Source organism: Podarcis vaucheri, assembly GCF_965113315.1.
Source record: "Podarcis vaucheri genome assembly, chromosome: 13".
Lineage (NCBI taxonomy): Eukaryota > Metazoa > Chordata > Lepidosauria > Squamata > Lacertidae > Podarcis > Podarcis vaucheri.
In genome coordinates, this window is record NC_138751.1 from 41,673,264 (window position 1) to 41,701,208 (window position 27,945).

The window sequence follows — 27,945 nt, forward strand, 5'->3', positions numbered from 1 at the left end:
TGGCCTCCCTCCCTTGGCAGCAGGATCAGGCAGCGCTACAACTTTGTTTGCCATCAGTGGTTTGGTGCTCTGATGCCTACGTGATTTCTGATTGGCTGGGATGACTCAAACAGGGATGACATGTGGGGGTGTGACACTGATGCAATGGCTCAGTTAATGGGGGGGGGGTTTGAGAGGAAAGAACTGGGAGATTTGAGGGGAAGTTCAAGGGCAAACATTTGACATACCCCCAGAATTGGATTTCGAACTTTCTTATCGAACCAAATGCAGTCTCGTAAGCAATGACTGTTTCACTATGAAAAGGTCCAAAGCTCAAAACACCCAAAATAAATAAAAGGAGAGGCCAGCTAGCTGCCTTGATTTCGGAAGCTGATTTAGAAATGGGAGTTTCTGCTCACGTTGGTTTTCATCAGAATTCTCTATCTTCCCCTCCCACCACGCCATACGTATATAAGAAACGCCAGCAAAGGTTGGGGGGCAGGAAGGGAGCAGATAACAATATTTTTTTGCCTAGGGCAGTAACATGGTCTGAACTAGCCCTAGCTTGCTATGAGGCTTTTTTTTTTTTTAAAGAAGACATCGTCATTTATTCTTGCCGCCACCAGAGCATTTCCCAACACGCTTTCAGAGCTATCCTGTCCCCTGGAACAACGGTAGCCCACCTTGGAGGAAATGGTAACTTTCACCAATGGCTTTTGTTTGACCATCTCCAATCCATAACTCTGCTCACAAAAATAACTGCCATAGTCCCATTTTTTGCACACTCCCCCCCCGAAAAAAACCCCTTTATCTAGCTGAACCTGTCAGCTGGCATTATCATCACGGATGTGCTCAACCATCGCAGGCAAATGAGCCCCCCCAGCCTCCCCTGCAGCCCAGCTGTACCCTTTGCTGTTTGTGCCAAAAACTCTCCCTCTGCCACAATGCAAAACGAAATTGCTTGCCACTCCTCCTCCCCCCGCACTAAAATAAGAGCAGGAAATCAGCAAATAATTTTCAAAATCATGTGCTGATAATTTCCTGCTCTTATTTTGGTGCAGAGGAGGAGGAGGAGACTGAGCAGGGAGGAGAGGGCTAAGCAGAGCAAAGCCAATGCAAGAATTGCTTTCCTCCTCCGAAGTTAAGGAAAATGGAATTATTTGGCACGTTCAGATCTTTCCCTTAGTTCTGTTCCAGACTTTGGCTACCACAGAAGGGACACTATCCCCAAACAAGGAAAATTTAAAAAGGGAAAGGAATACAGGCAACTCTCGAATTATGGGGGAGTTAACCTTCCAGGGATCACACCTAAAAAAATTGTGCATGATCAAAAAACATGGAGTTCAATGGCGGATGGGATTGCCAAAGTCCCCAGCTTTCGATTCCCCCCCCCCATTATTTAATTGCCAAGCACATATAACTGAATGTGCGCAAATACACGTAAGTTGTGAGTTACCTGTCAGGGGTCAGCAAACTTTTTCAGCAGGGGGCCGGTCCACTGTCCCTCAGACCTTGTGGGGGGCCGGACTATACTTTGGGGGGGGGAATAAACAAATTCCAATGCCCCACAAATAACCCAGAGATGCATTTTAAACAAAAGCACACATTCTACTCATGTAAAAACACACTGATTCCCGGACCGTCCACGGGCCGGATTGAGAAGGCGATTGGGCCAGATCCAGCCCCCGGGCCTTAGTTTGCCTACCCATGGTATAGATAAGGATGCCAAACCAAGTGGGGAAATGGCATTTAGTCCTTGGAAGGACTAAGCTGAGTCAAGCAAGCTGCAATCCTAGCCACACTCTGGCAAAAGCACACAGAACTGGGGACACAGAGCTGCTGCCAACTCTCACCCCCCCCGTAACGTCTAGCCAAAGATGCATGTGCGACATGACACCGTCTCACTCAGAGCTCCCCTGACCCCTGCCAGCACCAGCCAATGAAGCTGAGCAAGGGCAGGGAAAGCTCTGAGCACAATATCACATCGCATTAGGCACTGTCTCTTAATAGATGTTACTGGGTGATGCAGGTCAGGGATGCAGCTTAGTGGAAGCGGCATGTCCCTATAATGACGTCTGGCTTGCATTGAAAGTAGACATTACAGAAATCATGTGACTAACCAAGAGTGGCAGCCCCATGGCTCCTCCTCCTCTCTCACCCCCCACCCAGCATTTACTAAAAATGTGACATTCCCTGCTTTCACAAGTGACAGTCAATAAAGCGCTGAGGAGGCAAGGGAGCCTGCAATGCGATGGTGTCATATTTTGGTTTGCCACACTTTGTGGGGACTGAATTTCAGAGGTCGTGAGGAGTTGCAGGGCTGCTGCTTTCAGTTGTGGCTGTATGATTTCCATAGCATCTCATTTAACCTGGGAGAGGTGGGCAAGAGTTACCTAGAGATAACCCGCTTCTGAATAAATAACGGGTCTGATGAATTCAGCACCAGCTTTTTTTAAAAAAAGCAGATGGTCAAATGCAAAATAAAGGCTGTTCAGGCCTTGCAAAGCATCGCTGCAATAGATGGCGGTGTAGACAAGCCCTAAGGAGAACGTCCTTCCTGCCCCCCAAATGTTACACTGCGGACGTGATCAGATGCAAACTGACAGGGCCCAAGGCAAGGCTGATTGGGGAGCTCAAGCTGAGGTGGCTGTGGATGTTTGTTGACTTTTTGGGGCCACGGATTGAGGAGGGCAGACTGAGGAGCAAAGGGGAGAGAAATGACAAAAATCATGAACGCAAGCTGAAATTCTGACACCTTGCACCTCAGCAACACCTGTATCAACAAGTCACAGAAAGACCATTTATGAATTAAAGAACTGTAATCCATAATCAGGCTGGATCAGAAATTGGGCTGGCCCAATTTCATAGTGCGATTTGCAGGTGCCTAAACATCAGAAAGAGAGGGAATTTTTATATTATCTGAAAACTTTAATCCTCATGGATACTGCCCTAATGTAAACAGGTTCTATACAGCAAAGATCCCCTATAACTTTAATTAGAAACTTTCTCCTTGTGACTTCTGTTTTTGCTGTTTTCTAATCAGTGCAGACTAGTATTACTGATCAAGTGTCCTTTAATCGCCCTGTAAATAGCCAGTTCCTGTTCCCTGGGAGCAGAAAGATTTTTGTTATTGGGTTCCTTTTTTATATAAAAAATTGGCCTGATTTATCAACAAAATAAAATAAATGGAAAACAACAAGGAAAACAGCAAAAGAAAATAAACGGAAAACAATAACTCAGTAATTAAAATCCATTCCCTGCAGAGAACATAAATTGACTAATTACGTGGCAAACAGTAATTAGTTTAGGTGGGCTGTGCTAAACAGGAAGCAATTAGAGGCAGCAGAAATTATTCCATCTAGAGAAGGAATCTTCTAATTAAAGACACAATAATCACGAAACAACTCTATTTCTAATCTGCACTGGCCAGGCTGGTGCTGCAACCAGGAAGGAAAACCTGGCAGTGGTGTAGCGTGGGTTGTCAGCACCTGGGGCAAGGCAAGTAATTTGCGCCCCCTAACCCATGGATTTTAGCAGGGGGCAGAGAGCTGCAAGTACGAGCGCGCCCCCCCCCATGTTGCGCCCGGTGCGACTGGCCCCCCCTGCACCCCCCACGCTACGCCACTGAAACCTGGAACACAATGGGTTTCTAATTATGTTTAACAAATTCTCCCTAAAGTGTGAGGAAGATGGTAACTACAGACTAAAAGGCAAGCATGGAAGCATCCCCCCAAAATAGAAGTAGCTTCAGGCACTATGTCTTCGTTTACAAAAAATGAGAGCCTTTCTTCCCATTCAGTCTAAATTTCTGCTGCCACATAATGTGGCAATAACCCATTCTATCAGCACTATAGTGTAGAGAAAGTAGCCTGAGAAGTATTGCTATAAAGAATAAGCTTTCCCCCTCAACCGCCCCTTCCACCAAATCCTGAGTTAGAAATGGGGGGAGAAAGCGAGCTATGCACAACCCACAAGTTCTGCAACTAGCCTCAGATACCCTGGAAAAAAAAGAGTCCCTGTGATCCCTTTAGTAGCAGCCATATCAAAGTGCTTAAAGCAGAGATGCTGGTGAGCAAGTCTGGCTGTGCTGTGTATGGCTCTGCTGCCCCCTCCAGAATTCACCCGGATACTGGAAAACTGTGGGAAACTGCAAGGCATGCTTCCAACAATGCAGCTTCTCTACTGCAACTGATTCCCATGTTATGCTGCAGTCCAGGTACAGGTAGGTCAGGCATAGGCAACCTTCAGCCCTCCAGATTTTTTGGACTACAATTCCCATTGTCCCTGACCACTGGTCCTGTTAGCTAGGGATCATGGGAGTTGTAGGCCAAAAATCTAGCGGGCCAAAGTGTGGGAATGTTTGAAAGAAAATATTATGAAAATGGTATACAGGTGGTACATGACCCCGGTCAAGCTGGCTAAGATATACCATTTGTCCGATAATAAATGCTGGAAATGTAAGGAAGCTGAGGGGACATTCTTTCACCTTTGGTGGACTTGTCCAAGATTGAAGGCCTTCTGGGAAATGATTTATAACGAGTTAAAAAAGGTGTTTAAGTACACCTTCCCCAAGAAACCGGAGGCCTTCCTTCTGGGCATTGTCGGCCAGAAGGTGTTAAAAAAGGATAGAACCTTTTTTATGTATGCTACAACAGCAGCAAGAATCCTTATCGCTAAGCATTGGAAGACCCAAGATTTGCCCACACTGGAGGACTGGCAGACGCAATTGATGAACTACATGGAACTAGCCGAGATGACTGCAAGGATCCGAGACTTGGGAGAAGAGGCAATGGAGGAGGACTGGAAAAAATTTAAAGACTATTTGCAAAAGTATTATAAGTTATATGAATCTTAAGATGCCGTATGACTTGGAATGTTAGCCCCAGCAACGAAAATTTAATTATCTATGAAATTGGATAACATTTATGAAAGAATCAAAGTTTAAATGGGTAAAAATGACAACATGTTATATTTTTAGAGTAAATGGAAAATAAGAGATTTAAACTTAAACTGCAATTGAAAATACAAAGAAACACACGAAATAAGGGTATAATTTGCTGATAACTTTATTGTCAAGAATGCACTATGTGGGAGATGTGGGGAAGTCCAATGGAAATTTGAAATAAGTTGTTGAAATGGTTGTGATTTTCTGTTTTTTTTTTCTTTCTTTCTATTCTTTATGTTATTTCTTCCTTCTGTTTTTTCTGTAATTTGGAAAAAATGCAATAAAAATCATTATAAAAAAAATAAAAAAAAACAAAGTGTGGGAATGTTCAGGGATGTAGGAGAGGATATATTGTCTGATTATATCCTTATCCAACTTGTGTTAACAAGTTCCCCAATTTCAGCAGAGTAATACATTCCCCTTTATTTTAAGTTTGCAATGGCAGCGTTTGCTCTGGCTCGCTAAAGCCTCTATAATAACTATTCTGGTAACTTCTCCTTATTCCCTCATAAAATAGAAGAGACGACACAGTCTTTTATAAAAGTATAAAAAGAGTTTACTCACATTCTGTTCACAATCAGATCCCAGAAGGCAGACTTAAGCTTAATGAAGTAATATACATTTGGAATCTATCTCTTAAGAAGACAGTCCCTTTGTCCTCTCTTGGCTGGGAGCCAAGAGTGCATCTTTCACTCAGTAGATGTTGCTTCTTCGATGCATGTGGTGAAAGAGAGATGGCTGCCCTGCCCTTTGCTTTTGTCATTACCTGCGCAGGTGAGGCCACACCCACCTCTAGTCACATGTAGAGGAAGTCTGTCCCAGCCCAGAAGGAAACAGGAAGTTTTACTCGCTGGCTGGACAAACATCCCTCTCCATGTGCAAACATGTTTACTCTAGGAATGTTGTACTTGACTGCTCTTGTGTTTCACATCCCACACAAAAGCTACCTATGCCTGAGGCAGATTATGCCAGAGGCTGCCAGTCCAGAGAGCTGAGATGGGGAACTGTTGTTGTTTGTTATTCTATACCACCCTTCAATCAATCAAACATCAAAAAGACAAACATACATACCATAGTAACAAACAATACCCCCCCCCCCCCAGTTTAAAAGGCCGTGGATTGTTTGATTAGCCAAAGGCCTGGGAGAAGAGGAATGTTTTGTCTGGTGCTTAAAGATATGACTCTCCCTTTGGAGAGCATCCCACAGGCAGGAAGCCACTGCAGAAAAGGCCCTGCTCTCGTGTTGCCACCTTCCAGACCTCTCACAGAGGAGGCATGAGGAAGGGCCTCGGATGATGAATGAAAGGTTCAAGTCAGTTCATATGAGGAGAAACGGTCCTTGAGGTATTGCGGTCCTGAGCAGTTTAAAGCTTTATAGGTCAAAACCAGCAATTTGAATTGGGCCCAGAAATTAATTAGCAGCCAGTGTACTCAGGCCAGGATTGGCATTATATGCACAAACCATATTGTCCCAGTGAGCAATCTGGGCACTGAATTCAGCACCAGTTTCCGAACTTTTCAGACAAAGGGTAGGTAGGTTCAACTAAGTCTGGGCCCAAAGACTCTAAGTTCTGATTGGAATACCCTTACAAAATGCCCAGGGTTAAGAAAATGGGGTTCATTGAGCTCTATATTGGGGGGAAAGTAGATGTGCCAAAAGTGATGGGTTGACAAGTCAAAAGTGATGGGTTGGACATGAAATCTACTAAATCACTGGATGAAGAACAGGGAAGAAAGGAGGAAAAGGTGTTAAAATCTATCGTTTGGCACACTAATAAAATTCAGTTCTGGGAGCAATGAATTAGATGAAATGAATGAATGGTTAAGGAACACATGGAATGTTCACGGTGAGCTAAATAAATAGAGAGGTCATTTATTTCTTAATATACACATTGCCAGCTCCAGGTTCTAGAGGGCTGTTGGGAAAGAGGCCCTCATTGGGACCACCTCTTTGAGTAGCCCCTCATTGATGTCCCCATTGCCCAGTGGGAGAAAGCAGGGGAAGTGAAGGATGATGCTCTGCCTCTCCATTCTTGTTACTTATTGCAGGCACAAAGAGGGCCAGTGAACAGGCAGTGACAGCACATAGGAAAAGCAGCGGAGCCTGGAGGCCGGGATGTGTGTGAACAGGAGTCGCCCTGCAGAGATGTGGGCCTCAGCAGGTACCCAGTGGTGCCTACCTCTGATGCTGTATGTAAAAGGAAGAATATAGTAAGGACTGTGTCAAGGGGATGGTTAGCTGCTTGTGCTTAAAATTGTGCCCCTTCAGAGTTTGTGCGACCCCACAAACCTCTGTGTGTGACAGAGCTCCTCAGACATGTCTGCTCTAGTCACTAGTAGAGTCTGACAGTGGCTGTCTGCGGAAGCGCTTCCAGCAAAGAAGTTCCTTAACGGAAACGCGTCTCCTGGACTCACGACGTGGCAGCTTCCGGCGCAGCATGGGTCTCCCTGCAGCTGCTTCTGACACCTCCCCGCTATTTTCGCTCGAAGTGTCTCTCACCCCTTTCTCTCCCCTGCTGCTTCCTGCCTGGGCTGCTGCGTCTCTCTCAGCATTACTGAGATCCTCCTCCAGAGACCCCGCGCTCCCCCTGCTGGTCCCTGCTTTGGCTGTTGACTCTCTCCCAGTCTCTGGGAGCCTTACCACTTCCCTTTCCTCCGATGTCAGTTCCCTGACAGACTGTAACTTAATATGAATGATTTAAGATGTTTTGGGTTGCAATTCTGTAACTGGTAAACATAAATCTAAATATGGGGTTGTTGCTGTTTGAAATAGAAAGAAAGTGAGGATCATTTAAGGAAGGGGGAAAGATGGCAGGGAATATGCAAACATGAAATTTAAAGAGTGCTCAGGTACAGCAGTGAATGAAATGGGACCGGCGCCGAGTCGACTGCAACAGCAGTCCTATAAGCTCCAACTGGGATCTACTCAAAAGAAGCAACACTGAGCCACTTACTAAATTCCTCCCACCCCAGGCTGAAAGCAGCCTGGTGATACTCACTGCTTACAAGTTACCGAGGTGAATAAACAGCAAATCGTATTCATTCCCTCCAACTCACAGCAGAATGTGTAGCATTTTTATGAGCTGCTTTTGACGCCCCTGTTGAAAAAGATCCCAGCCAAGCAAAAGCAAGCAAGCACGCTACCCCCAAGCTCAGCTTTGCCTTTTCTAAATTCATGCTCAGAGAAGTTGGCAAAGATGAGTAGCAATGTGGCTGGTGGCGACATTTTTAAACCAACACCAGAAACCAAACGAGGGTGGGGATGCGGCTAGTGATCGCACAACAGCATTTGGAGCATGTTTCTGGCCCCTGCTTTTTTCTCTTTCTCTTTATAATTTGATTTCTCCGTGAACTGGCTCCATGTTCCATTCAGAGGGGCATAATGCACAGTTCACTCCACGTGTCTACTCAGAAGTAAGTCCAATGGGATTTGCGGCAGCCTTAGGATGTCTAGGACTAAAGTGAACCATAGATTGTATGCAACGGAGAGAAACCAAAACCCAGCACTCCGTCATCACAAGCAATTCTTAAGACAGCTTTTGTGTTTCCCATGTGTGCAATTTGAATGTAAAACCTACACTGGTTAGAATATACATCTGATTTCAAAACAATCCTCTTTTGCTTTCTACGTGGCATTTCCTTAGGCTCACTGCAGATGCAAGGCTGCCTGACTTCCTAACTATGATTAGATCAGGAGCAGTCCACCGGCTAGCAAACACTCTTCCCTTGCTCAGGAGCCTTCTATTCTTCTTGTTCATTTTCCCAAGGCAATCATAGTTAGCATTATTTATGAACCAATGTCATTTCTAGTCATGACTAGAAATAGTTTGCAAACTGAAGTCTGAGTTAAGCTATGTTTACCAAAAAAATAAAGATGAAGACACAACAATAAATATGGATTGCAACAAAAAGGAAAGGAAGGTGGAAATTTTCGTGGGAGAAGGATGTGGAAGCCACACAGTTAGATTAGGCAGTATTTGGTTTACAGAAGACGTTAACATCATCTCTTAGCACACTCGTTCTATACTTATTTCTTTAAATTGGACAGTCATATATATCCCATATTCAGGGCAGTCAAATTGATTTTTTTAAAAAGTTGACAAGTCATCAGCCCTTTAACCAATTTATCTGTCACATTCAAATACAGTTTGCAATATTACCAATATTTCAAAACAGGTGCCCTCCTAAGATATCAAAGTTAATACAAAGTGTGAGATAATTTAAAATTTAATGAACAAAAATGACAAATGAGAAAGAAAGGCCATCATTTTAAAATTATGTTTCTCCTAATGATCCTTGAAAGCCAAAGTAGGCTCAAAAAGATTTGCCATTTTCATCACTGATTAATCTACTAATGACTTTACAAAAAGACAGGTTCCTGTCCGGAGCCGCAAACAATCTAAATTTTTGCATGAGGAAGTAAAAGAGGGATGGGAGGCAGACTGAGGTGAGTGCAAAGAGGGGAAATAATATATATCCACTTTGGGGGTACTTCCAAATGGCCTGTTTATTGAGCATTAATCCTAATTTCTTAGGGTATTTAATTAACGTTCTAATATGTTTGCAGGGAGGTTAGCTGACCGTCACTCTAAAATCAAGTGTTATCCCACACTCTCCAGGGCATTTTCTCTTTGCTTTTCTTATTATGAAAAGTCTGACCTGTGGGGAAAGCAAGTTTGTTTCACAAGACCTCCCAAATCAGCTATAATTTTGCAACCCAAATTTGCAGGTATGTTACTGGAACTTACCCCAAATTAGCAGAAGGGTCCTCAGTTTCAGGCAGAGGATGAGAACATAATGGGTTAAGCCAGTGGAAAAGGTGACTTTTGAGATGGGAAATGAAAAGGAAATGGTACCACATTGGTATTCTGGGAGGGTGTTCCAGGAATAAGGGTAGTGCCAGCCCATCCATGAGGCAAGGCGAAGCGACCACCTCAGGCGGCAGGGTCCACCCAGGGCAGGAGATCCTGATGTCGATCTTTCTTTTCCTGCTCCCTTGTTCCTGATATAGATCTTCCCTGACCCCTTTTTCCTTGGCAGGGAGAGACGCCTTTTTGAGGCCTACCCCAGGCCAGTCCTGCCTAAGGCGCACCAAGACAATGAGAGATATTTGGGCAGCAGAGGGTGATAACTACTGTTGTATGGGTCGAGGGAGACACCTGTTATCATACGGATTGCCCCCCACAGGGGTTGCCCTTAAGGAAATACTGTGGTTGTGGCAATGTTTTCGAAGGATGCGTGTATAGACGGGGGGGGGTGTGTGTTGCCTTAGGTAAAGGTAAAGGTAAAGGTAAAAAGGTAAAGGACCCCGGACAGTTAAGTCTAGTCAAAGGCGACTATGGGGTTGCAGCACTCATCTCACTTTCAGGCCGAGGGAGCCGGCGTTTGTCCACAGACAGTTTTCTGGGTCATGTGGCCAGCATGACTAAACCGCTTCTGGCGCACGGAAGACCGTGATGAGTGCCAGAGCGCACGGAAACGCCATTTACCTTCCCGCCACAGTGGTACCTATTTATCTACTTGCACTGGCCTGCTTTCGAACTGATAGGTTGGCAGGAGCTGGGGCAGAGCAACGGGAGCTCACTCCGTCGCGGGGAATCGAACCGCTGACCTTCCCATCGGCAAGCCCGAGAGGCTCAGTGGTTAAGACCACAGCACCACCTGTGCCTTACCTTGGCGTGGCAGCCCTTTGCCTTTGTTGAGCTGCTTGAGGCGCTTCTGGTGAGACTTGCCATTGTAGTGGATCTGGGCCTGTAGTGCTGAATTGAGCTGGATATTGCACACCTCACAGAGTGTGAACGACGGGTGCTTCTTCTCCCTTTTTGTGCGCTGCTCTGGTGCGCACCCTATACCAGAGCTCTCTGTGAGGGTCCCAAAGATGCTGCTCCTCCCTGGGGAGTGGGGTGGGCTCAGGGGCCGCTTCATCCCTGCGGGGACGGGAAGGAGAAAAAGAATTAAAAGAGGTACTGGAATCTGCCTGATGAGACACACTCAGTGGATTTGGGGAGCAAAAGTCACCACAACAGCTTCAGTCTTCCCCATCCATCTGCGCTGGTGATCTAGCTACAAAACCAACAAGCAGTACATAGAAACATCCTCTAGATGGAGTTAACTGCCTTTGCTTTTGCCCACAATACAGCTTAATTCAGCTGAAATCACTGCTAGGCCAGAACTGCAAGCATTACAGCATCTTTATTTCACTGGTCTCGACCTCTTTGCTACATGGTGGAACTTCGAGGCAGCCTTTACAGGTCTATTTCTCTCTGGAGGGGAAAACACTGGAGACATCAGGCCATCTAACTTTGCAACGACCCGTTCCTTGGCAACTCCAAATGTTGTCTAAAGCACGAATTTACACAGTGTCATTCCAGGGTTAAGTGAGTTTGAAACAGACCCGCTTTGGGTTCCTGGATGTGTTCAAAGGGCAATTCAGAGGTTTTAGCGATGCACGGGGAAAGAGAAAGTTACTCCTCTTTCATTCCACAGTATGTGACAATACAAAACAATTGCAAGGCGAGATTATCTCCAGAAGGGAGTTCATGCTTGCCTAGAGGAATAGCAAATCAGCAAAGGCATGTGGCTGAAACACCCTGAAACGCACAGGAAGTTTCATGTTGAAAGCCAGTGAAGCATAATGGTAACAAACAGGACCTGAGCACCGGTTCTAATCCCACCACTGCCCCTCCCATTTGAAACACGCAGACAGAAGTTGCCCACCTTACAAGAGTGCTGTAAGAAGTACTACAATTATGCAAACAGCCTTAAAAAGTCTTTAAATGTACCATATAAACGCTAAGTATTATTTGTATTGTGCCTTCAATGGATCATGACTGAACATAGAAGGCAGGAATGATCATAGGACTCGCCCATTTTATTCTTGTTGTTAAACAGTTTTCATATTTTTATGTTTTCTTTCATATTTATTTGGTGGTATTTCATACTTTACATTGTAAAATATTCTGTAAGTTCCCTTTGAGACGTAGAAAGTGAGGAACAAATGTAAGATTTAAGTGGTTTCCAGACTACCCCCCCCCCCACCTGGAAACCGCTAAGGCTATTTGCGGACCGTGTAACTATTTTTCTGCCTGTTGTAGCAATTCTAACGTTCTGTGCTAGATGCTGTATGAGCTTTAATCGCATTTTTATTGCTTCATTTATTTCTTATATATTGTATTCATTGTATTAAAATTTGCATCCCATAAGACAATAAAATACAATAAATAAAAGAAGAAATAAAAATACAATCAACAGTTATTGCGATGGATGTGCCATCTCCTGTCTTCAAACACAAATCCACATGTAGGCCATGGACCAGTTGAATGAAGCTTGAGGGCCACTGGTGGCCCACAAACCAGTTTGGGAACCCCTGTAATAAACAACAAATATTTAAAAATAATACTGATCTTTTCCCTGATTCCTCTTCAAACTAAAGTCTGTTCCATACATTATACGGCAGGAAGCCCAGGACTAACACTGAACAAATTAACAACTGGGTGGAACCGGATGATTTTGCTTAGTGGAATTTTGTTGGAAAGCAGAATTCAATAGTGCCACTCTGCCACACAGCATCTGGTTACTGAAACCAGTTTGGAATTAGAGGGTGGGATGCTGGCTACATGACCCGGAAAGCTGTCTGTGGACAAACGCCGGCTACCTCAGCCTGAAAGTAAGATGAACGCCGCAACCTCATCGCCGCCTTTGACTGGACTTAACCAGGGGTCCTTTACCTTTTTGCAGCTCAGGGAGACTCAACTTTTTTTGAAGATCTCCGCCCAAAATCTCAACAACATTTTGTCTCTCCCCCCAACAAAAATCCTGTACCTCCCATGTACCTCCCATGCCCATTACTGAAGATCTGCCTATACACCATACATTTAAAGCAGGGGTCAGCAAACTTTTTCAGCAGGGGGCCGGTCCACTGTCCCTCAGACCTTGTGGGGGGCCGGACTATATTTTTTTGGGGGGAGGGAATGAACGGATTCCTATGCCCCACAAATAACCCAGAGATGCATTTTAAATAAAAGCACACATTCTACTCATGTAAAAACACCAGGCAGGCCCCACAAATAACCCAGAGATGCATTTTAAATATAAAAGCACACATTCTACTCATGTAAAAACACACTGATTCCTGGACCATCCGCAGGCTGGATTTAGAAGGCGATTGGGCCTTAGTTCGCCCACCCATGATTTAAAGCAATGCCCTCCCATCAAAGAATCCTAGGCACAGAGTTGCAATTGCCAGCACACCTAAACCACAGTTCCCAGGATTCTTTGAGAGAGACGTCTTTTAAATGTTATTTACGTGTATTGCTGGGATGACGGAGTGCAGACTCCCACAAATACGACAACTCCAGCTGAACCTCACACCCTGGGAGCATGCAGACTGCCCCAAAATAGGAATGCTGATCCACGACCTTCTCACAGAATGTCCTATAACATCCGCACCATGGGGTGCCACAAGCTGAGAGCAGGTGCGCAGCAGAACATCATGTGGGATGCTGACAGCCTGGAACATGTGCAGAGGAGGGCAACCAAGATGATGAAGGGCCTGGAAACCAAGCCTTATGAGGAACAGTTGAGGGAGTTGGGAATGTTTAGCCTGGATAAGAGGAGACTGAGAGGAGATATGATAGCCACCTTCAAATATCTTAAGGGCTGTCACATGGAAGAGGAAGCAAGCTTGTGTTCTCCTGCTCCGCAGGGTAGGATCCGAACCAATGGCTTCAATTACAAGAAAGGGGATTCTGACTAAACATCAGGAAGAACTTTCTGGCTGTAAGAGCTGTTTGACAGTGGAACGGACTCCCTTGGAAGGTAGTGGACTCTCCTTCATTGAAGGTTTTTAAGCAGAGGTTGGATGGTCTTCTGTTATACATGCATTGCATGGGTTTGGCCTAGATGACCCTCAGGTCACTTCCAACTCTACAATTCTACAATTATATGAAGTGTTGGAAATGTAAAGAGAAAGAAGGTTCTTTTTATCATATGTGGTAGTCTTGTAGTAAGGTTAAAGCTTACTGGGAAATGATATACAATGAACTGAAAAATATGTTTAAAATAATGTTTGTAAAAAAACCTAGAAGCCTTCCTTTTGGGAATTATAGGGACAGAACTACCCCAACTGTATAGAAATTTATTCACTACAGCGGCAAGAATGCTACTTGCCCAAAAATGGAAAGAAGAAGTCCCAGCGAAAGAAGAATGGATACAAAAACTTATGGAATATGAAATGGCAAAACTTACTGGAAGAATAAGGAATCAAAGAATAAGAAATCAAGATAACAAACTTTTTATAAAATAATGGAAATGGCTTATTGAATATTTACAAACCAATTGTAAACAGATAAGAGCATTGGCAGGATTATTGCAATAACCTGCAGTTTTATAAGAGTATATATTTAAAGTAGATGAATAAATGAGTAAATTAAGTTAATTCGGAATATGCAGAAAATATAAAAAATAATAATTAAGGAATAGCAGAAAGAGGGGGTAGAAAGTCGAGTTTCAAAATGTTAAAATGACTGTACAATTATTGAAATGTATAAAACTGAATCATTAATAATAATAATAATAATACAATTATATGAAGAGGATGCGGCAGTGATGTTTCTGAGATCTCTGACATGAGTTGGTGCAGGAGTTTAAAGCAAGCAAATAGCATGATCGATGTCTATGAGACTTTATGACACTAGTGAAATTTGTGGGGAAAGTAATATAGGAATAGATTCAGCAGTGGTTAAAACTGCGCTGGGCAGGTTAAATCTGTATACGGGCTCCAAGACTCAAGGTACACCAGCAAGCTCTTGCACCCTGCCAAAGTCTCACACGACCTCTGACCCAGATGTGCTATGGTGTGCTACTGAGTTTCCGGTGGCTATATTTCATTAACTGCTTTCCCACAGGTGACCAGGTTATTTTTAATATTGGCAGAAATTAAAATTGGAAAGTTATCTGGACAAAATACTTTCAAAAGGCCACTGCTCTCTAAAAAAAGGATACAGGGCCACTCAAATTAGCTTGGCCCACCATCACAGCTCCAGTTACAGAGTTTTAAATAACCATTAAATATTGTGGATGTGCTCATCTCATTCACTTAATCTCTCCGGTGCCCCTTTGTCCCTCCTGGAATATTAGGCACTGCAATTCAGCAATCTGCCATTCTCCCCAAACAGATGAACAGAATTAATAACGAGAACTCTAGGTGTGATAATTACCATGGCATTAGTCATTCTCTGGAGCTACATTGCCTTGTATGTGCCTCGCATAATACTCTGAAGGAAAACCAGGCGCTGTGTGCATACATACTATGATTTAAAGCACACGTCCTCCCCAAAAGAATCCTGGGAACTGTAGTTTATCCCCCACAGAGTTATAATTTCCTGCACCTTTAACAAACTACAGATCCGAGGATGGGGGGGGGGCATGAAATATGCTTTAAATGTATTGTGTGTACACAGCCACTCATTCCAACAAACTTTTTCTGTAGGACAACTGACTGGAAGAGATTTGCCCACAAATTGAGCCTTGCCAATGGGTTTAGGAGGAGAGCTTCTCAAGGCTTGTGCAATTTTAGAAGTACCATCTCTGTGTCTTAGATTTAAACTGTATATAATATTAACCATACACACATACATACACACACAACTGTATGTCCTTAAACTGTATATAATACTAATCATACACACATACACATACAGTGGTACCTCAGAAGTCAAATGGAATCCGTTCCAGAAGTCCATTTGACTTCCAAAACATTCAGAAACCAGTGTGTGGCTTCCGATTGGCTGCAGGAAGCTCCTGCAGCCAATCAGAAGCTGTGGAAGTCACATTGGAAGCTTGGGTTCCAAAGAACGTTCGCAAACCGGAACACTCACTTCTTGGTTTGCGGCGTTTGGGAGCCAAAACGTTCGACTTGCAAGGCGTTTGGGATCCAAGGTACGACTGTATGTCCTTTTCTAAAGCAACTGCCCATGCTGCAGTCTCCAGCCGATGACCAGTACATTTTGACCCTTTCTTCTCTGTCCATTTTTCTCCTCTGAACAGACTCCTCCCCCTGAGATGGGGAAATGATACCTGTGCCTGCTTCTTGAGATATGAAAATAATATGTCAGAGAACAATGGCATGCGATTAATGTCATGTATAATTTGAGATTGAACCTCAAGCGGGGCTCAGCCCTGGGCCCATATTTCCAGTGTCAGCCTCTGATTCGGGAATTTGTGAAGTACACAGAATACACAGCAGGGCAAATTCAGCCTTGCCTATGTAGCCATGGAAAGATAAACAAAGGAACAAGAAAAGCAATTTAACTGTGAGGTCACAGCAAGCAGCTCTAGAGGTCCAATACTGAGCCTCAAGGCTTCTTGGAAGCTATGCTATGACCAAGTCAGATAGTTCAGTTGGTCAGACTGTAGTGCTGGTAATGGCAAGGTTGCAGGTTTGATCCCTGTAAGGGGCAGCTGGATATTCCTGCATCGTAGGGGGTTATTTTCAAGATTCCTTCCAACTCTATGATCTTTATGATTCTATGAAAGATAAGCTACATCCATCTGTGTAGATAGCTATTGTGGCTGCTTAGTGGTTAGGGCAAATCACTCTGCACATGGCTCGCTTACAGCTGCTTCACTGCATTCCCGAGCAAGAGCCTATGGCAGCCAAGATGCATTAGGCAAGTTTCTTTCTTCTTTTTAAATCCTCAGCTAAAGCAGACAAACTTCTGTCCCCTAACAAGACCTTAAGTGGCCCGGGTTTTAAAATAAAAAAGGAAGATCTTCCAGCAGCAGCTGTCAGAACAAGCAGCAATGTGAGGGGGAGGGGTTGGAGAGAGAGAGAGAAGGAGGAAAAGGGACACTGGATGTGGATGATGGATGGCAAGAGATCCTTGACAGATGTCTAAATCTCTTTGAAATAAAAGAAGGTCAGAAGTCACACTCCGGGACAACTCAAAAAAGCACTTTGCATTAATACCTTTTCAAGCACCCCTACTTCCAAGCAAGGGCTGCTTGGACCACCGCAGGAAAAAGTGTAAGCGCAGAGAGCCATTTCTCACCCCAACACAAACAAAATGCAACATGATACCAAGCCTGCAATATTCACTCTGCACTTTTATGTGACTTTGCCAAGTGCTAAGCCTCTGGAAAACACTGCTCCCTTTTACCTAAGCATCTGAACATGCTCGGGTATCTGTCTCCCATTTCCCCAGCCTGACAGACAGGTAAATCACATAGTTGAAGAGGCATCACTTCATAATAAGGTTGAGCTATCCGCTGTTATACCCCCTCAACAACATGCGCACAAAATTATATTTCCCGGTTTGCTGTTTGACTGGGTTCTTTTCTATCTGACTTTCCAGTTGGGAAGCCTTGTCATTTCTTCAAGATGAACAGTTTACACGGGCCTGCAATGAATATATATTTCCTGCCACTCCCTTAAAAACAGTCCCACAGATCAGGCCAGCCATCAAACTTTGAATGCAGAATTGTGTCATGAACATGCATACCAAGTTTCAGTGTAAGAGCTTAAAGTTCAAGGGAGATCACAAAGTTCGAGGGAGTTTCAATATAAGATCTTAAAGTCCAAGGGAGATTATATCCAGCATCTCATTTTGCACAGCCAATACTTTTTCGCTCCATTTCTGAAGTTCAGAGGTGAGTGTGGACCACAAAGCCAACCTTAGGTTCTCCTTAACTTTTCTTTGCTACAATATTTGCGTTACAGGTCAAATTACCCCAGAGTAGGTTTTGTGGGGTTTTTTTGCTGTGCAATTTAAAAAATCCTATAAAATACAATTTTGGGAATGGGGAAGAGATGAGTATGGACTTGGAGAAGTCCAAAAAATCTTTAGAAAATAATATCCTAAGGGGGAGAACCCCTGTAGCAGATGAATGAGGATCGAGTGTGCTCACTGGGCAGGGAAAGCTGACAGACTATTGATAAAGGATGGAAAATTGGGTGGGAGGAGGACTGGAATGGAGTGTCCTGTAAGTGGCATGGCTGGTTAACTGGAAGACTGGACAGAAACACTCTACAGTACAGAATTTTTGTGTTACACTACAATGAGGCTTAGCCCTGTAAGTTTGTTCAGCACTAGAATGGAAGCCCTGAAATATATGAAACAATATTAATGAGCTGCATGCCTGATATATGATACATATGATATATGTCTTTTCATTACAGTGGTACCTCAGGTTAAGTACTTAATTCGTTCTGGAGGTCCATTCTTAACCTGAAACTGTTCTTAACCTGAAGCACCACTTTAGCTAATGCGGCCTCCCGCTGCTGCCCCGCTGCCGGAGCACGATTTCTGTTTTCATCCTGAAGCAAAGTTCCTAACCTAAGGTACTATTTCTGGGTTAGCGGAGTCTGTAACCTGAAGCGTTATGTAACCTGAAGCATAGGTAACCTGAGGTACCACTGTATAAACTAGGGTGGGGGATAGATGCAGTGTTCGAACTTCGCCAGGCGCATTTTGCACTTTGTTATCGGCCACTTGCGACCAAGTGAAGATAGATGCCTGGGAGCCAAGATGGCGCCTGACATTTCCACCATCTGGAGGTACATACCTGAGGATCCTTGGATCTGGACTGTTTTCACACACTAGCAACATATCCTGTAGAACGCTATTCAGTTATATTTTATCTGCACAATCAGAATTGGTTTCTTCCTTCCAAGCTCTCTGCTACAGTGGATAATTCACTCCTTTCTTGCTCTCTAGCTACAACTAACTTTAAACACACACTCCCATTGAACAACAGGCCAGTTGTAGGAATTACAACTCCCAAACCACGTTGGGTTGACAGTAAATCTGAAAACAGTAAGCAAGCTGTCAGGAAGAGAGGCTCGCCTCCTCATTTATAATGCCCTGAGGTCAGTTTTATAGCTCTCGTAATACAGTCCATAACCCGGGGTCTTTTTTCTATTTTAAATCTTAATAATGCCATAAAACACAATGCCGCAAAAGGGGGGGGGGAATAAAGCGGAAAAGGTGGAGCAGGTGCATGGCAGTGACAAATGCTAGCGAGAATTCAGAATGGCACAAATAAATCTGAAACGGGTCTGGTTTACAGACAGGGCACAAGTAGATAAGGGAGGGGAGACTCTCTCGGGGACACCAACACACACTTTTAAGGGGAAAGTTATGGAGAGTAATTCTTGGTAGCCCAAGGAGGCTGTATTTTTAGAACCTTGGACAACTCCTTAACCATTTAGTGTATGCCTATAAGGTTTTATTTACCAGGTGGGAGGGGAAGAGCAAAGGCCAATTCATTCAGCCTTCTCCCTAAATATTATTGAAAATATTATGCAATTGCACCTTCCCATGTAGATACTGGTCTTTGGCACACACAAAAATCAGCAACCTGAAACTTGCAGCTTCTCCGCCCCCAACAGTAAGTTCTAAGTCTTCAGTGATGCAAAGCAGAACAGGCTTCCAGTGTTTACATCTGCCTCTCTGTGGTTTAAGGACTCCCGCAGATGACCTGTTTATTCAGCTTATTTTGCTTGCAGAAAGTCAGACTGTGTCTCATTTTTCCTCCCTGAGCATTCATTCCAATTTGTTTACAAGGTGGTTATGTGACCATGAGCGTTGATCCCGATTTGCTTGCTGAGTGTTTACACATCTTTCCATTAATCATGAGTTCATCCCACACTTTTTCGGTGCAATTTCCTCGCCATGAGATCTTCAGTCTCAGATCTCCAGTGTCCTATCTAGCTTGGCTCCTTGTTTGTCCTGCAAGCTTTCCTTATGTGATTTGGCTTGTATTTCTAGAAATGTAATTATTCTCATAAAGGTAAAGGGACCCCTGACCATTAGGTCCAGTCGTGACCGACTCTGGGGTTGCAGCACTCATCTCGCTTTATTGGCTGAGGGAACCGGCGTACAGCTTCTGGGTCATGTGGCCAGCATGTCTAAGCCGCTTCTGGCGAACCAGAGCAGCGCACGGAAACGCTGTTTACCTTCCCGCTGGAGCGGTACCTATTTATCTACTTGCACTTTAATGTGCTTTAGAACTGCTAGGTTGGCAGGAGCAATGACCGAGCAACGGGAGCTCACCCCGTCGCGGGCATTCGAACCGTCGACCTTCTGATCGACAAGTCCTAGGCTCTGTGGTTTAACCCACAGCGCCACCCACGTCCCAATAATTCTCATAGTTAATCCTAAAGGATCTCATTCCAAGCCTAGGAATCTGTTTCCAACATTAGCCAGCCAGATACAGTGGTGTAGTGGTAAATTTTGAAGTGCAAGAGGAAGTTGTGACAGCTCCCATAGCCATGCCCTGAAGGAGACCCCCAAAATGTCAGCAGCTGTGCATGTACACACAGGAAGGGAGGAACCAGAAGTGCATAGAATAATACCCAATTTATTAGGATCAGCGTCACTGCAAGCCGTCATAAGCAGTCAGTGGCACTTACTTCTGACTGCATAGGTTCCGCTTGTGAAGCACACCACACTTCAGCAAAAAGCTCTTCAGCCAGCTGCACGAGTTTTCCTATTACTCTCATATCTAATTCCCAGTGACAGATCCATCCTTCACAAATGTGGCTAATGATAATCCTGTTTGAGAGACATCGCAAGTCAGCGGCCATGCATGCATTACTGTATTTAAGCTTTCTTTTTTTTTTTGTAAACTACTTTCAGCACAAATCTGTGGGAAATGCAGTATATAAATAGACTATGTCTATATTTTGCAAACATTTTGCCTTGAACATCTTAAGATCACTGTGCCCAAAACTGTATATAAATGTGCACATCAGCATGAAGTTTTGTAGATAGAAGACATGTTCTTTTTTCCCAAAGAGCTGAAGACTGATTGCTGTGTAGACGCTCATTTCACTTTCATCTCCATTGAATGGAATATGTTTCTTTTTCCCCCCTGGTACTTTAAACCAGCAATGTCTGTTTGATGAGAAGCAAAAGTACCTGTGCATGCACTCTTATATTTTTCAACCAGAGTTCTCTGAGGATTTGCTAGGCGAGGTGGGAGAGTGTCCACTGAATTTTACAATCTTATATTTTTAAATAAATTACATATTACCAGTTTTAGCTGTGGTTTTTTTTAAAAAAACAACAACTTTAGAGGCATAGAGAGGGGCTGGGTTTCTGCTGGATGTAACAACACATTGCAGGGTTCTTCAACCAAAAATGGGGTTGGAAACTACTGGTGTACACTATGGGAAATGGTGCCTCCATCCAAGTCTTATTGGCTGCATTACAATTATGTCTCCAGTACAACTGGAGAGCAGTACAATCATGTTTTCCAAAGACCACCACCAGCACTCAAAAGTCTGTTTTCAGATAGTCCAAAAGACAGCAATGAAAACAGATGAAAACAATGACATTATTTCCTAGGGCTGGCCGATACCTGGTTTTCAACATCATGATTTATCACCAACTAAACATTGTGATCTAGGGACGTGGGTGGCGCTGTGGTCTAAACCACTGAGCTTCTTGGGCTTGCCGATCAGAAGGTCAGCAGTTCGAATCCCCGCGACGGGGTGAGCTCCTGTCGCTCTGTCCCAGCTCCTGCCAACCTAGCAGTTCGAAAGCATGCCAAAAAGTGCAAGTAGATAAACAGGTATCTCTGTGGCAGGAAGGTAAATGGAGTTTCCGTGCGCTGCTCTGGTGTTCCATTGCACCAGAAGCGGTTTAGTCATGCTGGCCACATCCCTCGGCCTGTAAAGCGAGATGAGCGCCGCAACCCCAGAGTCATCTGGACTTAACTGTCAGGGGTCCTTTACCTTTTTTAAAAAAAACATTGTGATATACTTATACAGTGGTACCTCGGGTTACATATGCTTCAGGTTACAGACTCCGCTAACCCAGAAATATTACCTCAGGTTAAGAACTTTGCTTCAGGATGAGGACAGAAATCGTGCTCCAGCGGCGTGGCAGCAGGAGGAGGCCCCATTAGCTAAGTGGTACCTCAGGTTAAGAACAGTTTCAGGTTAAGAACGGACCTCCGGAACGAATTAAGTACTTAACCCAAGGTACCACTGTATATCACAATAAGGATGGAGCTATGTAGAAGCTATGTAGGCTTCATGGTTTTTCCCACAGTATGATTTTTGCATAGCACACACACACACACAATTCACGATATATTGCCAGGTCAAAAATTATGAAACCTCTATCACAATACAGTGTGGACTTTAAACCGGTTTTGGACAATATATCGCCCAGCCCTAGTCTTTCCCAGAGCAAAGAGTGTGACTAATGCCAAATAAAAAGAGATCAGCCACTGCACTTGGATACAGCTGTATTGGGACACACAGAGTGAAGGGGAAAGAAACTGTTGCTAGGCTTGCACACTTCATATTGCTGGCAGGCATGCCATCAAAGGAGCTTGTCACCAGACAGAGCATGCACAAACCTAGCAACATTTGCCCACTTCCTAGCAACGCTTTCCCTTCACCCCAGAGGTGCAGTGCAAGTGCACAGGAATGCTAAAGGTGTTGAGTTTTAATTTCAAGGCCTTTTTCAAGCGGCCTTGCACACAGTGGTGGACGTAAGAAAAGCTGCTCTTTTACAAAGAAGTATGCTTCTGGTATCTGGGTAGCTAGCCTGTGGTCCTCTGGATGTTGCTGGACAACAAGTCCCATCATCCCTGGCCAACAACCATCCTGCCTGGGGCTGATGAGAGTTGGAGACCAACAGCATCTGCAGGGCCGCAGGCTAGCCACCCTTGTACAAGAGCGGTGTTTCCCAAACTTGGGTCTCCAGCTGTTTTTGGACTACGTTTCCCATCACACCTAGTCCTGCTAGCAAGGGATGATAGGATTTGTAGTCCAAAAAACAGCTGGAGACCCAAGTTTGGGAAACACTGTACTAGAGGCTTGGGTCATAACAGAGTTAAGTTTAAAGGATTGCTGCGCTCAATTATTGAACTACAAAGCCATCAAGTTGGACGGATGAGTCAAGTGCGTCAAATCAAGCTCACCTCCCTGAGGCTGAAGCATAAAAAAAGAGGTAAAGGACACCTGACAGTTAAGTCCAGTCACAGACAGCTCTGGGATTGTGGCGCTCATCTCGCTTTACTGGCCGAGGGAGCCGATGTTTGTCCGCAGACAGTTTTTCCGGGTCATGTAGCCAGCATGACTAAGCCGCTTCCGAAACCAGAGCAGCGCACGGAAATGCCGTTTACCTTCCCGCCACAGCGGTACCTATTTATCTACTTGCAATTTTTGGCATGCTTTTGAACTGCTAGGTTGGCAGGAGCTGGGACCGAGCAACAGGAGCTCACTCCATCGTGGGGATTCAAACTGCCAACCTTCTCATCGGCAAGCCCAAGAGGCTCAGTGGTTTATAGACCACAGCGCCACTCACATCCTTGAGGCTGAAGCATGAATACAGCTAAATAACAGCTACCATTGTCAAAGGACTGTGCATCCCTCTTCCACTTATGGAAACCCTCCGATAGGCAGCTGGAAGTAACTGCGAAAGGTTCTCCAGTTACTCCTGCCACAGGATTCGATGCCGCTGAAAACAAATCCAGCCAAACACTTGTTTAACGGCTCTTAATGATCTCTGCAGATGCAGATTCCACCACACCTCTAGCTAAATAACTGGTTGCTCTGCTGCTCCACCCACTCACACAGCCGGGTTGCTTCCAGGATGGAGCCATTTATGAGTATCTATCTGCTCTGTTGTGCACAACACCATACAAAAGGCACTGTCCTGATCGCTGTTGGAACTATTTGCTGCCTCTGCAGCCTGGCATCCTCTCAAGCCAGCATAATGTCAGCTTCTCAAACTTGAGAACATCTCTTTTCGGGACTTCCTGTTGGCGGGTTGGAAGGTGAAAAAGCTGTCAATTAGAACTCTTAGTCTTGCTGTCAGTTTTTCCATTTCCACACAGTCCATTTTAATTTTAATAGACCAAAGCAACAAAACTTTTTATTGAAGAGTGGACCCCCCTTTTGGATTACCTGAGAAAGTATCACAGTGGTACCTCGGATTACAGACGCTTCAGGTTACAGACTCTTCAGGTTACAGACTCCGCTAACCCGGAAGTAGTACTTCGGGTTAAGAACTTTGCTTCAGGATGAGAACAGAAATTGCACGCTGGCGGTGTGGCGGCAGCAGGAGGCCCCATTAGCTAAAGTGGTACCTCAGGTTAAGAACAGTTTCAGTTTAAGAATGGACCTGGTACCTCAGGTTAAGAACAGTTTCAGTTTAAGAACGAATCAAGTTCTTAACCCGAGGTACCACTGCATAGTCAAATGAAATCGCGGGCAGGATTTGAAATATGAGCACATAATAATAATAATAATTTATTATTTATACCCTGCCCATCTGGCTGGGCTTCCCCAGCCACTCTGGGCGGCTTCCAAAAGAATATTAAAATACTATAATACATCAAACATTAAAAGCTTCCCAAAACGTAAGGGAAATGGAAAAAGTAATTGCAAAAGAGGAAATATGTAATAGGTAAAAGTATGTTTCATAATGCAGTAAAAAAAAGGGTGGGAATAAAAACATCATGGAGGTAAGGGTGGGAAGTCAAAACAGTAAGGGAATTATGTGTTGTTACATTTGTTAAAATTTCAGAAATTCAAAAAACAATTAAATTAAGAAAAATGAAAAAGCCATCAGTTAGAAACACTTTTTAAAAAGAGTGCCATACAGTTTGTTCTGCACAAGGAAGCCAGAGTGACTCATTTCGTAAGGTGTGTTTGGAGCCAGATCTGGACTTGACACTGCAGAAGGGAAACACACAGAGGAGCTGGCTCAGTGCTTCAGATTCGCAACTTTTGATTTAAAAAGTACTTGCCACTGCACCTTATTGCCGGAACCTGTCAAAATCTGGCAGGATGAGGAGTTTCTTGGTTTTGTAGACCCCAGTAGAGGTTGACTAGCAGAACACAGCAATGATGGTTGGGGAAGCATCCTGGCTGATTGGCCACCACATCTCATACTACTCTTCATCCTGTCTAGAGAAGGAGTGCAGGGGGAAATCCAGACTCCCTATGGTACCTGGATTGCTGTCCAGGGGAAAGACTACAGGTCCTTCCAGCTGTGAGATCTCAACAGCAGCCCATGATCCTCTTTGCCCTAGAAGTGATGCTGAAGGGCCAACCAGCTGTTTAGAAATATTATAAAGCTTCACAAACCAGCTAACCTCACAGTCTGGGCAATGTGTTGCTGCAGGGGGCCATTCAGTTCTCTCCCTGTATTCCCCCCACTAACACACAAACTTAAGGTCTCCAGCCTTATTCTAGGTCTACCTGTCCACCTTTGTCCTGAGCATGTGATGAAGCCAGGGTGAGTTTTTATTTATTTTAAAACAAGTCCCCAACTTGCTACAACTGTGGCACCAGAAATAATTTTGTCAATCAACATTGCTTTGGCCTTTTACCTCTACCTTAAACCCAGTTAAATTATTTGTCCCACAGGCGGATACTGTTTCAGAATGTTAACCCTACTAATATCTGGGAATGATCAATGCATAGTTTTTACTTGTCAGCAGGGAAAACAAGTGCTGAGAGTTGAGGCCCGTCTGGAAATTAAGCTCTAGACGTGAAAGAGCTATAAAGCTGGAACATTTTGCTATTGCAAATGTACCCTAGTGAAGCCATTTTCCACTACAAGTTGTATCGAAGACAGCAGCAAAGGGTCAAGAGGAGTTGCAACCTTCACTCCTCTGGCATCCCCTTCCCAAAAGAATATGCCCGGCCTGTGTGGGCTGGAGACAAATACAGCCTCAGGACAAGTGTGTCATCCTACTCAATTACATCTAAGTTACAGCTACCACAGAAGACTTGGCGTTTTCCTCTGCCACCCCTGCTGGGTGACGGATTTACCTCCAGCTCTCAGATCGTCATGTTCTAAGCAAGTAAATTAGAGTCACTGCAAAGGCTGCAACCAGCTTACTAAAACTACTGGGAGCCGGAATAGCCTGAGGATAGGGATTGACACTATTTGAGTGAGCAATCTAAGACTGATGAATCATGGACTCACAGAATCGAAGAGTTGGAAGGGACCTCAAGGGTCATCTTCCTGCAACAGTCAGATTGTTTTATCCATGGCTACAGCAGGTTCTGCACTGGTGTTAAGTCCACTCCAGCCAGATTTCACAGACCTGTCATCTGTATGTACAGATCAGTGAGCTAAACACTGATTCGGCGGCCTGTCTAAATCCCTCTCCATGTCAGTACAGTGGTACCTTGGTTTCCGAACGGCTTGGCTCCCAAACAAATCAGCTCCCAAACACCACAAACCCAGAAGTAAGGGTTCCGGTTTGTGAATATTTTCATCCATTTTGGCCGTCGGCATTGTTTCTGGGGCCAATCAGCCAACCAGAAGCCGCGCCTTGGTTTGTGAATGTTTTGGAAGTCGAACGTACTACCAGAACGGATTGAGTTTGGGAACCAAGGTACCACTGTACTGGGGTGGGGGTGGGGGTAGGTTATGCATATTTATCTGTTTATACATGGATTCAGGGCCAGTCATGCTTCGACACACTGAAATCAATGCAGCTCAAGTCCCATTGATTGCAAGAGTGTATTCACAGTCATTCTTCACCTTATTAAAGATAAATTTGTGAATGTAGTTACAAAGCTACTCCAGGCATTTGGAAAGATTGGGATAAGGCAGGAATCCCCCAGATTCTTAGGTAGTGGTTCTTCCCAATCCTGCCTCTCTTACACAACTCCCAGCCTTTCCCAACCTATGGGTCCCCAGATGTTGTTGAACTACAACTCCCATCACCCCTAGCTAGCAAGGCCAGAGCTCAGGGATGATGGGAGTTGTAGTCCAACAACATCTGGGGACCCACAAGTTGAGAACCGCTGCGTGAGGCTTAAACCAATAACATCAGTGACTGAAACTGCTGCTACTACATGCATGCAAAGTATGTCTTCTGTCACTGAACAACATTTAAGTGCCCTACATTACCAATACAATAGGAAGAAGAACTGCTGGAGTGATTTGCACAGGCATAGAACTTTTATTAAATCTGTTACAGATTTTGTTCACAGTTTCTATTAAATTCATGGAATATAACTACACTAATTGTTGTTGTTTTTTAAAGACAGAAAGCAGGAAAGGGGGAAAGACGAAGGAAAAACAGAAAGGAGGACAAACAAATAGACCTCAAATTGCATGATAAAGTTATAGTGGTTCTTGAATCTTTTTTATTTTGTTACTAATTTTGTTAGAAGTTACTCAAGGTATTGTTCTTTGAAAAGGATAACTTTCAAACTAAGAATATACCGTAAGCACTGAGGAAAAGGGGGGGTTTTCCCCCCCCAAAGTAGGATGTTCTACTTTGTCTGAGAAATTGTCTACTGAGGAATTGACCCCCGTTTTTTTTTTTTAACCATATTGATTCACCTGCAAGTATGGTGTGTTGCCTGTTGAATTTAATTGAAAGCATCCTGGACTACAAAAGCCAGCCTTGCAAACCAATCCACAAAAACAGTCTGCACGTATGGTGGGGGTAACTCCCCAGTTGCCTGGAGGAAAATTACTTGTCACACAGGCAGCCAGGTGACTGGCTCTTTTACAGGGCTGCACAGAACCAATCTACATCAATAAAGTCAGAAAGCTCTGGTGAAGAGGACCACAAGTGCATGGACCTCAAGCCCTTGAAATTCAGAATCCAGACTCTTAACAAGTTCCCTCTAAGCTGCACAGGCCAAGGTGAAAGACACCTTAGGACTCCAAAGCAACTCATCAAATTACAGCCAAACAATGGCTGAGGGTGCACAGAGAACATGAGTAAATAAATACATGGTCTGGGTCCACATCTTCAGTGTGTGTGCCCCAGGCAAGTATGTTCACTCCTGTTAAATCACAAAAGCTTTGCTCTGAATGAGCTTGCACAGCCTGCACTGAACACTGCTTGGTTCCACACACTGCATGACTTGCAACAGTCAGGAAATGTTTTCACTCGGACAAAGGCAGAACAAGGAACCTATAAAACTATAGAGCAGGCTTCCCCAACCTGTTTGGAAAGTGACAATGGAAAACAGAGAATTGTAGAGTTGCAAGGGACCCTGAGGATCATCTTAGTCCAAGGCC

At 44.3% G+C, this 27,945-nt stretch overlaps 1 protein-coding gene and 1 long non-coding RNA gene across 7 annotated transcripts in view; one reads left to right on the forward strand and one right to left on the reverse strand.

Moving 5' to 3' along the window:
- The window catches only part of ZNF385C (zinc finger protein 385C), a 168,942-nt gene that overhangs the window by 91,995 nt on the left and 49,002 nt on the right, over positions 1–27,945 (reverse strand). For all 6 annotated transcript variants that reach the window (XM_082194912.1, XM_082194913.1, XM_082194911.1 and 3 more), the window contains exon 2: positions 10,597–10,851. In XM_082194912.1, the coding sequence (XP_082051038.1) occupies positions 10,597–10,849 (253 nt within the window). In that variant the 5' untranslated portion in view covers positions 10,850–10,851. The remainder of the gene's footprint in view (positions 1–10,596; positions 10,852–27,945) is intronic.
- Positions 476–14,234, forward strand: LOC309516392. The gene is made up of 3 exons (XR_014212873.1): positions 476–675; positions 6,974–7,135; positions 14,032–14,234. It is a non-coding gene; the product is annotated as an uncharacterized lncRNA (long non-coding RNA).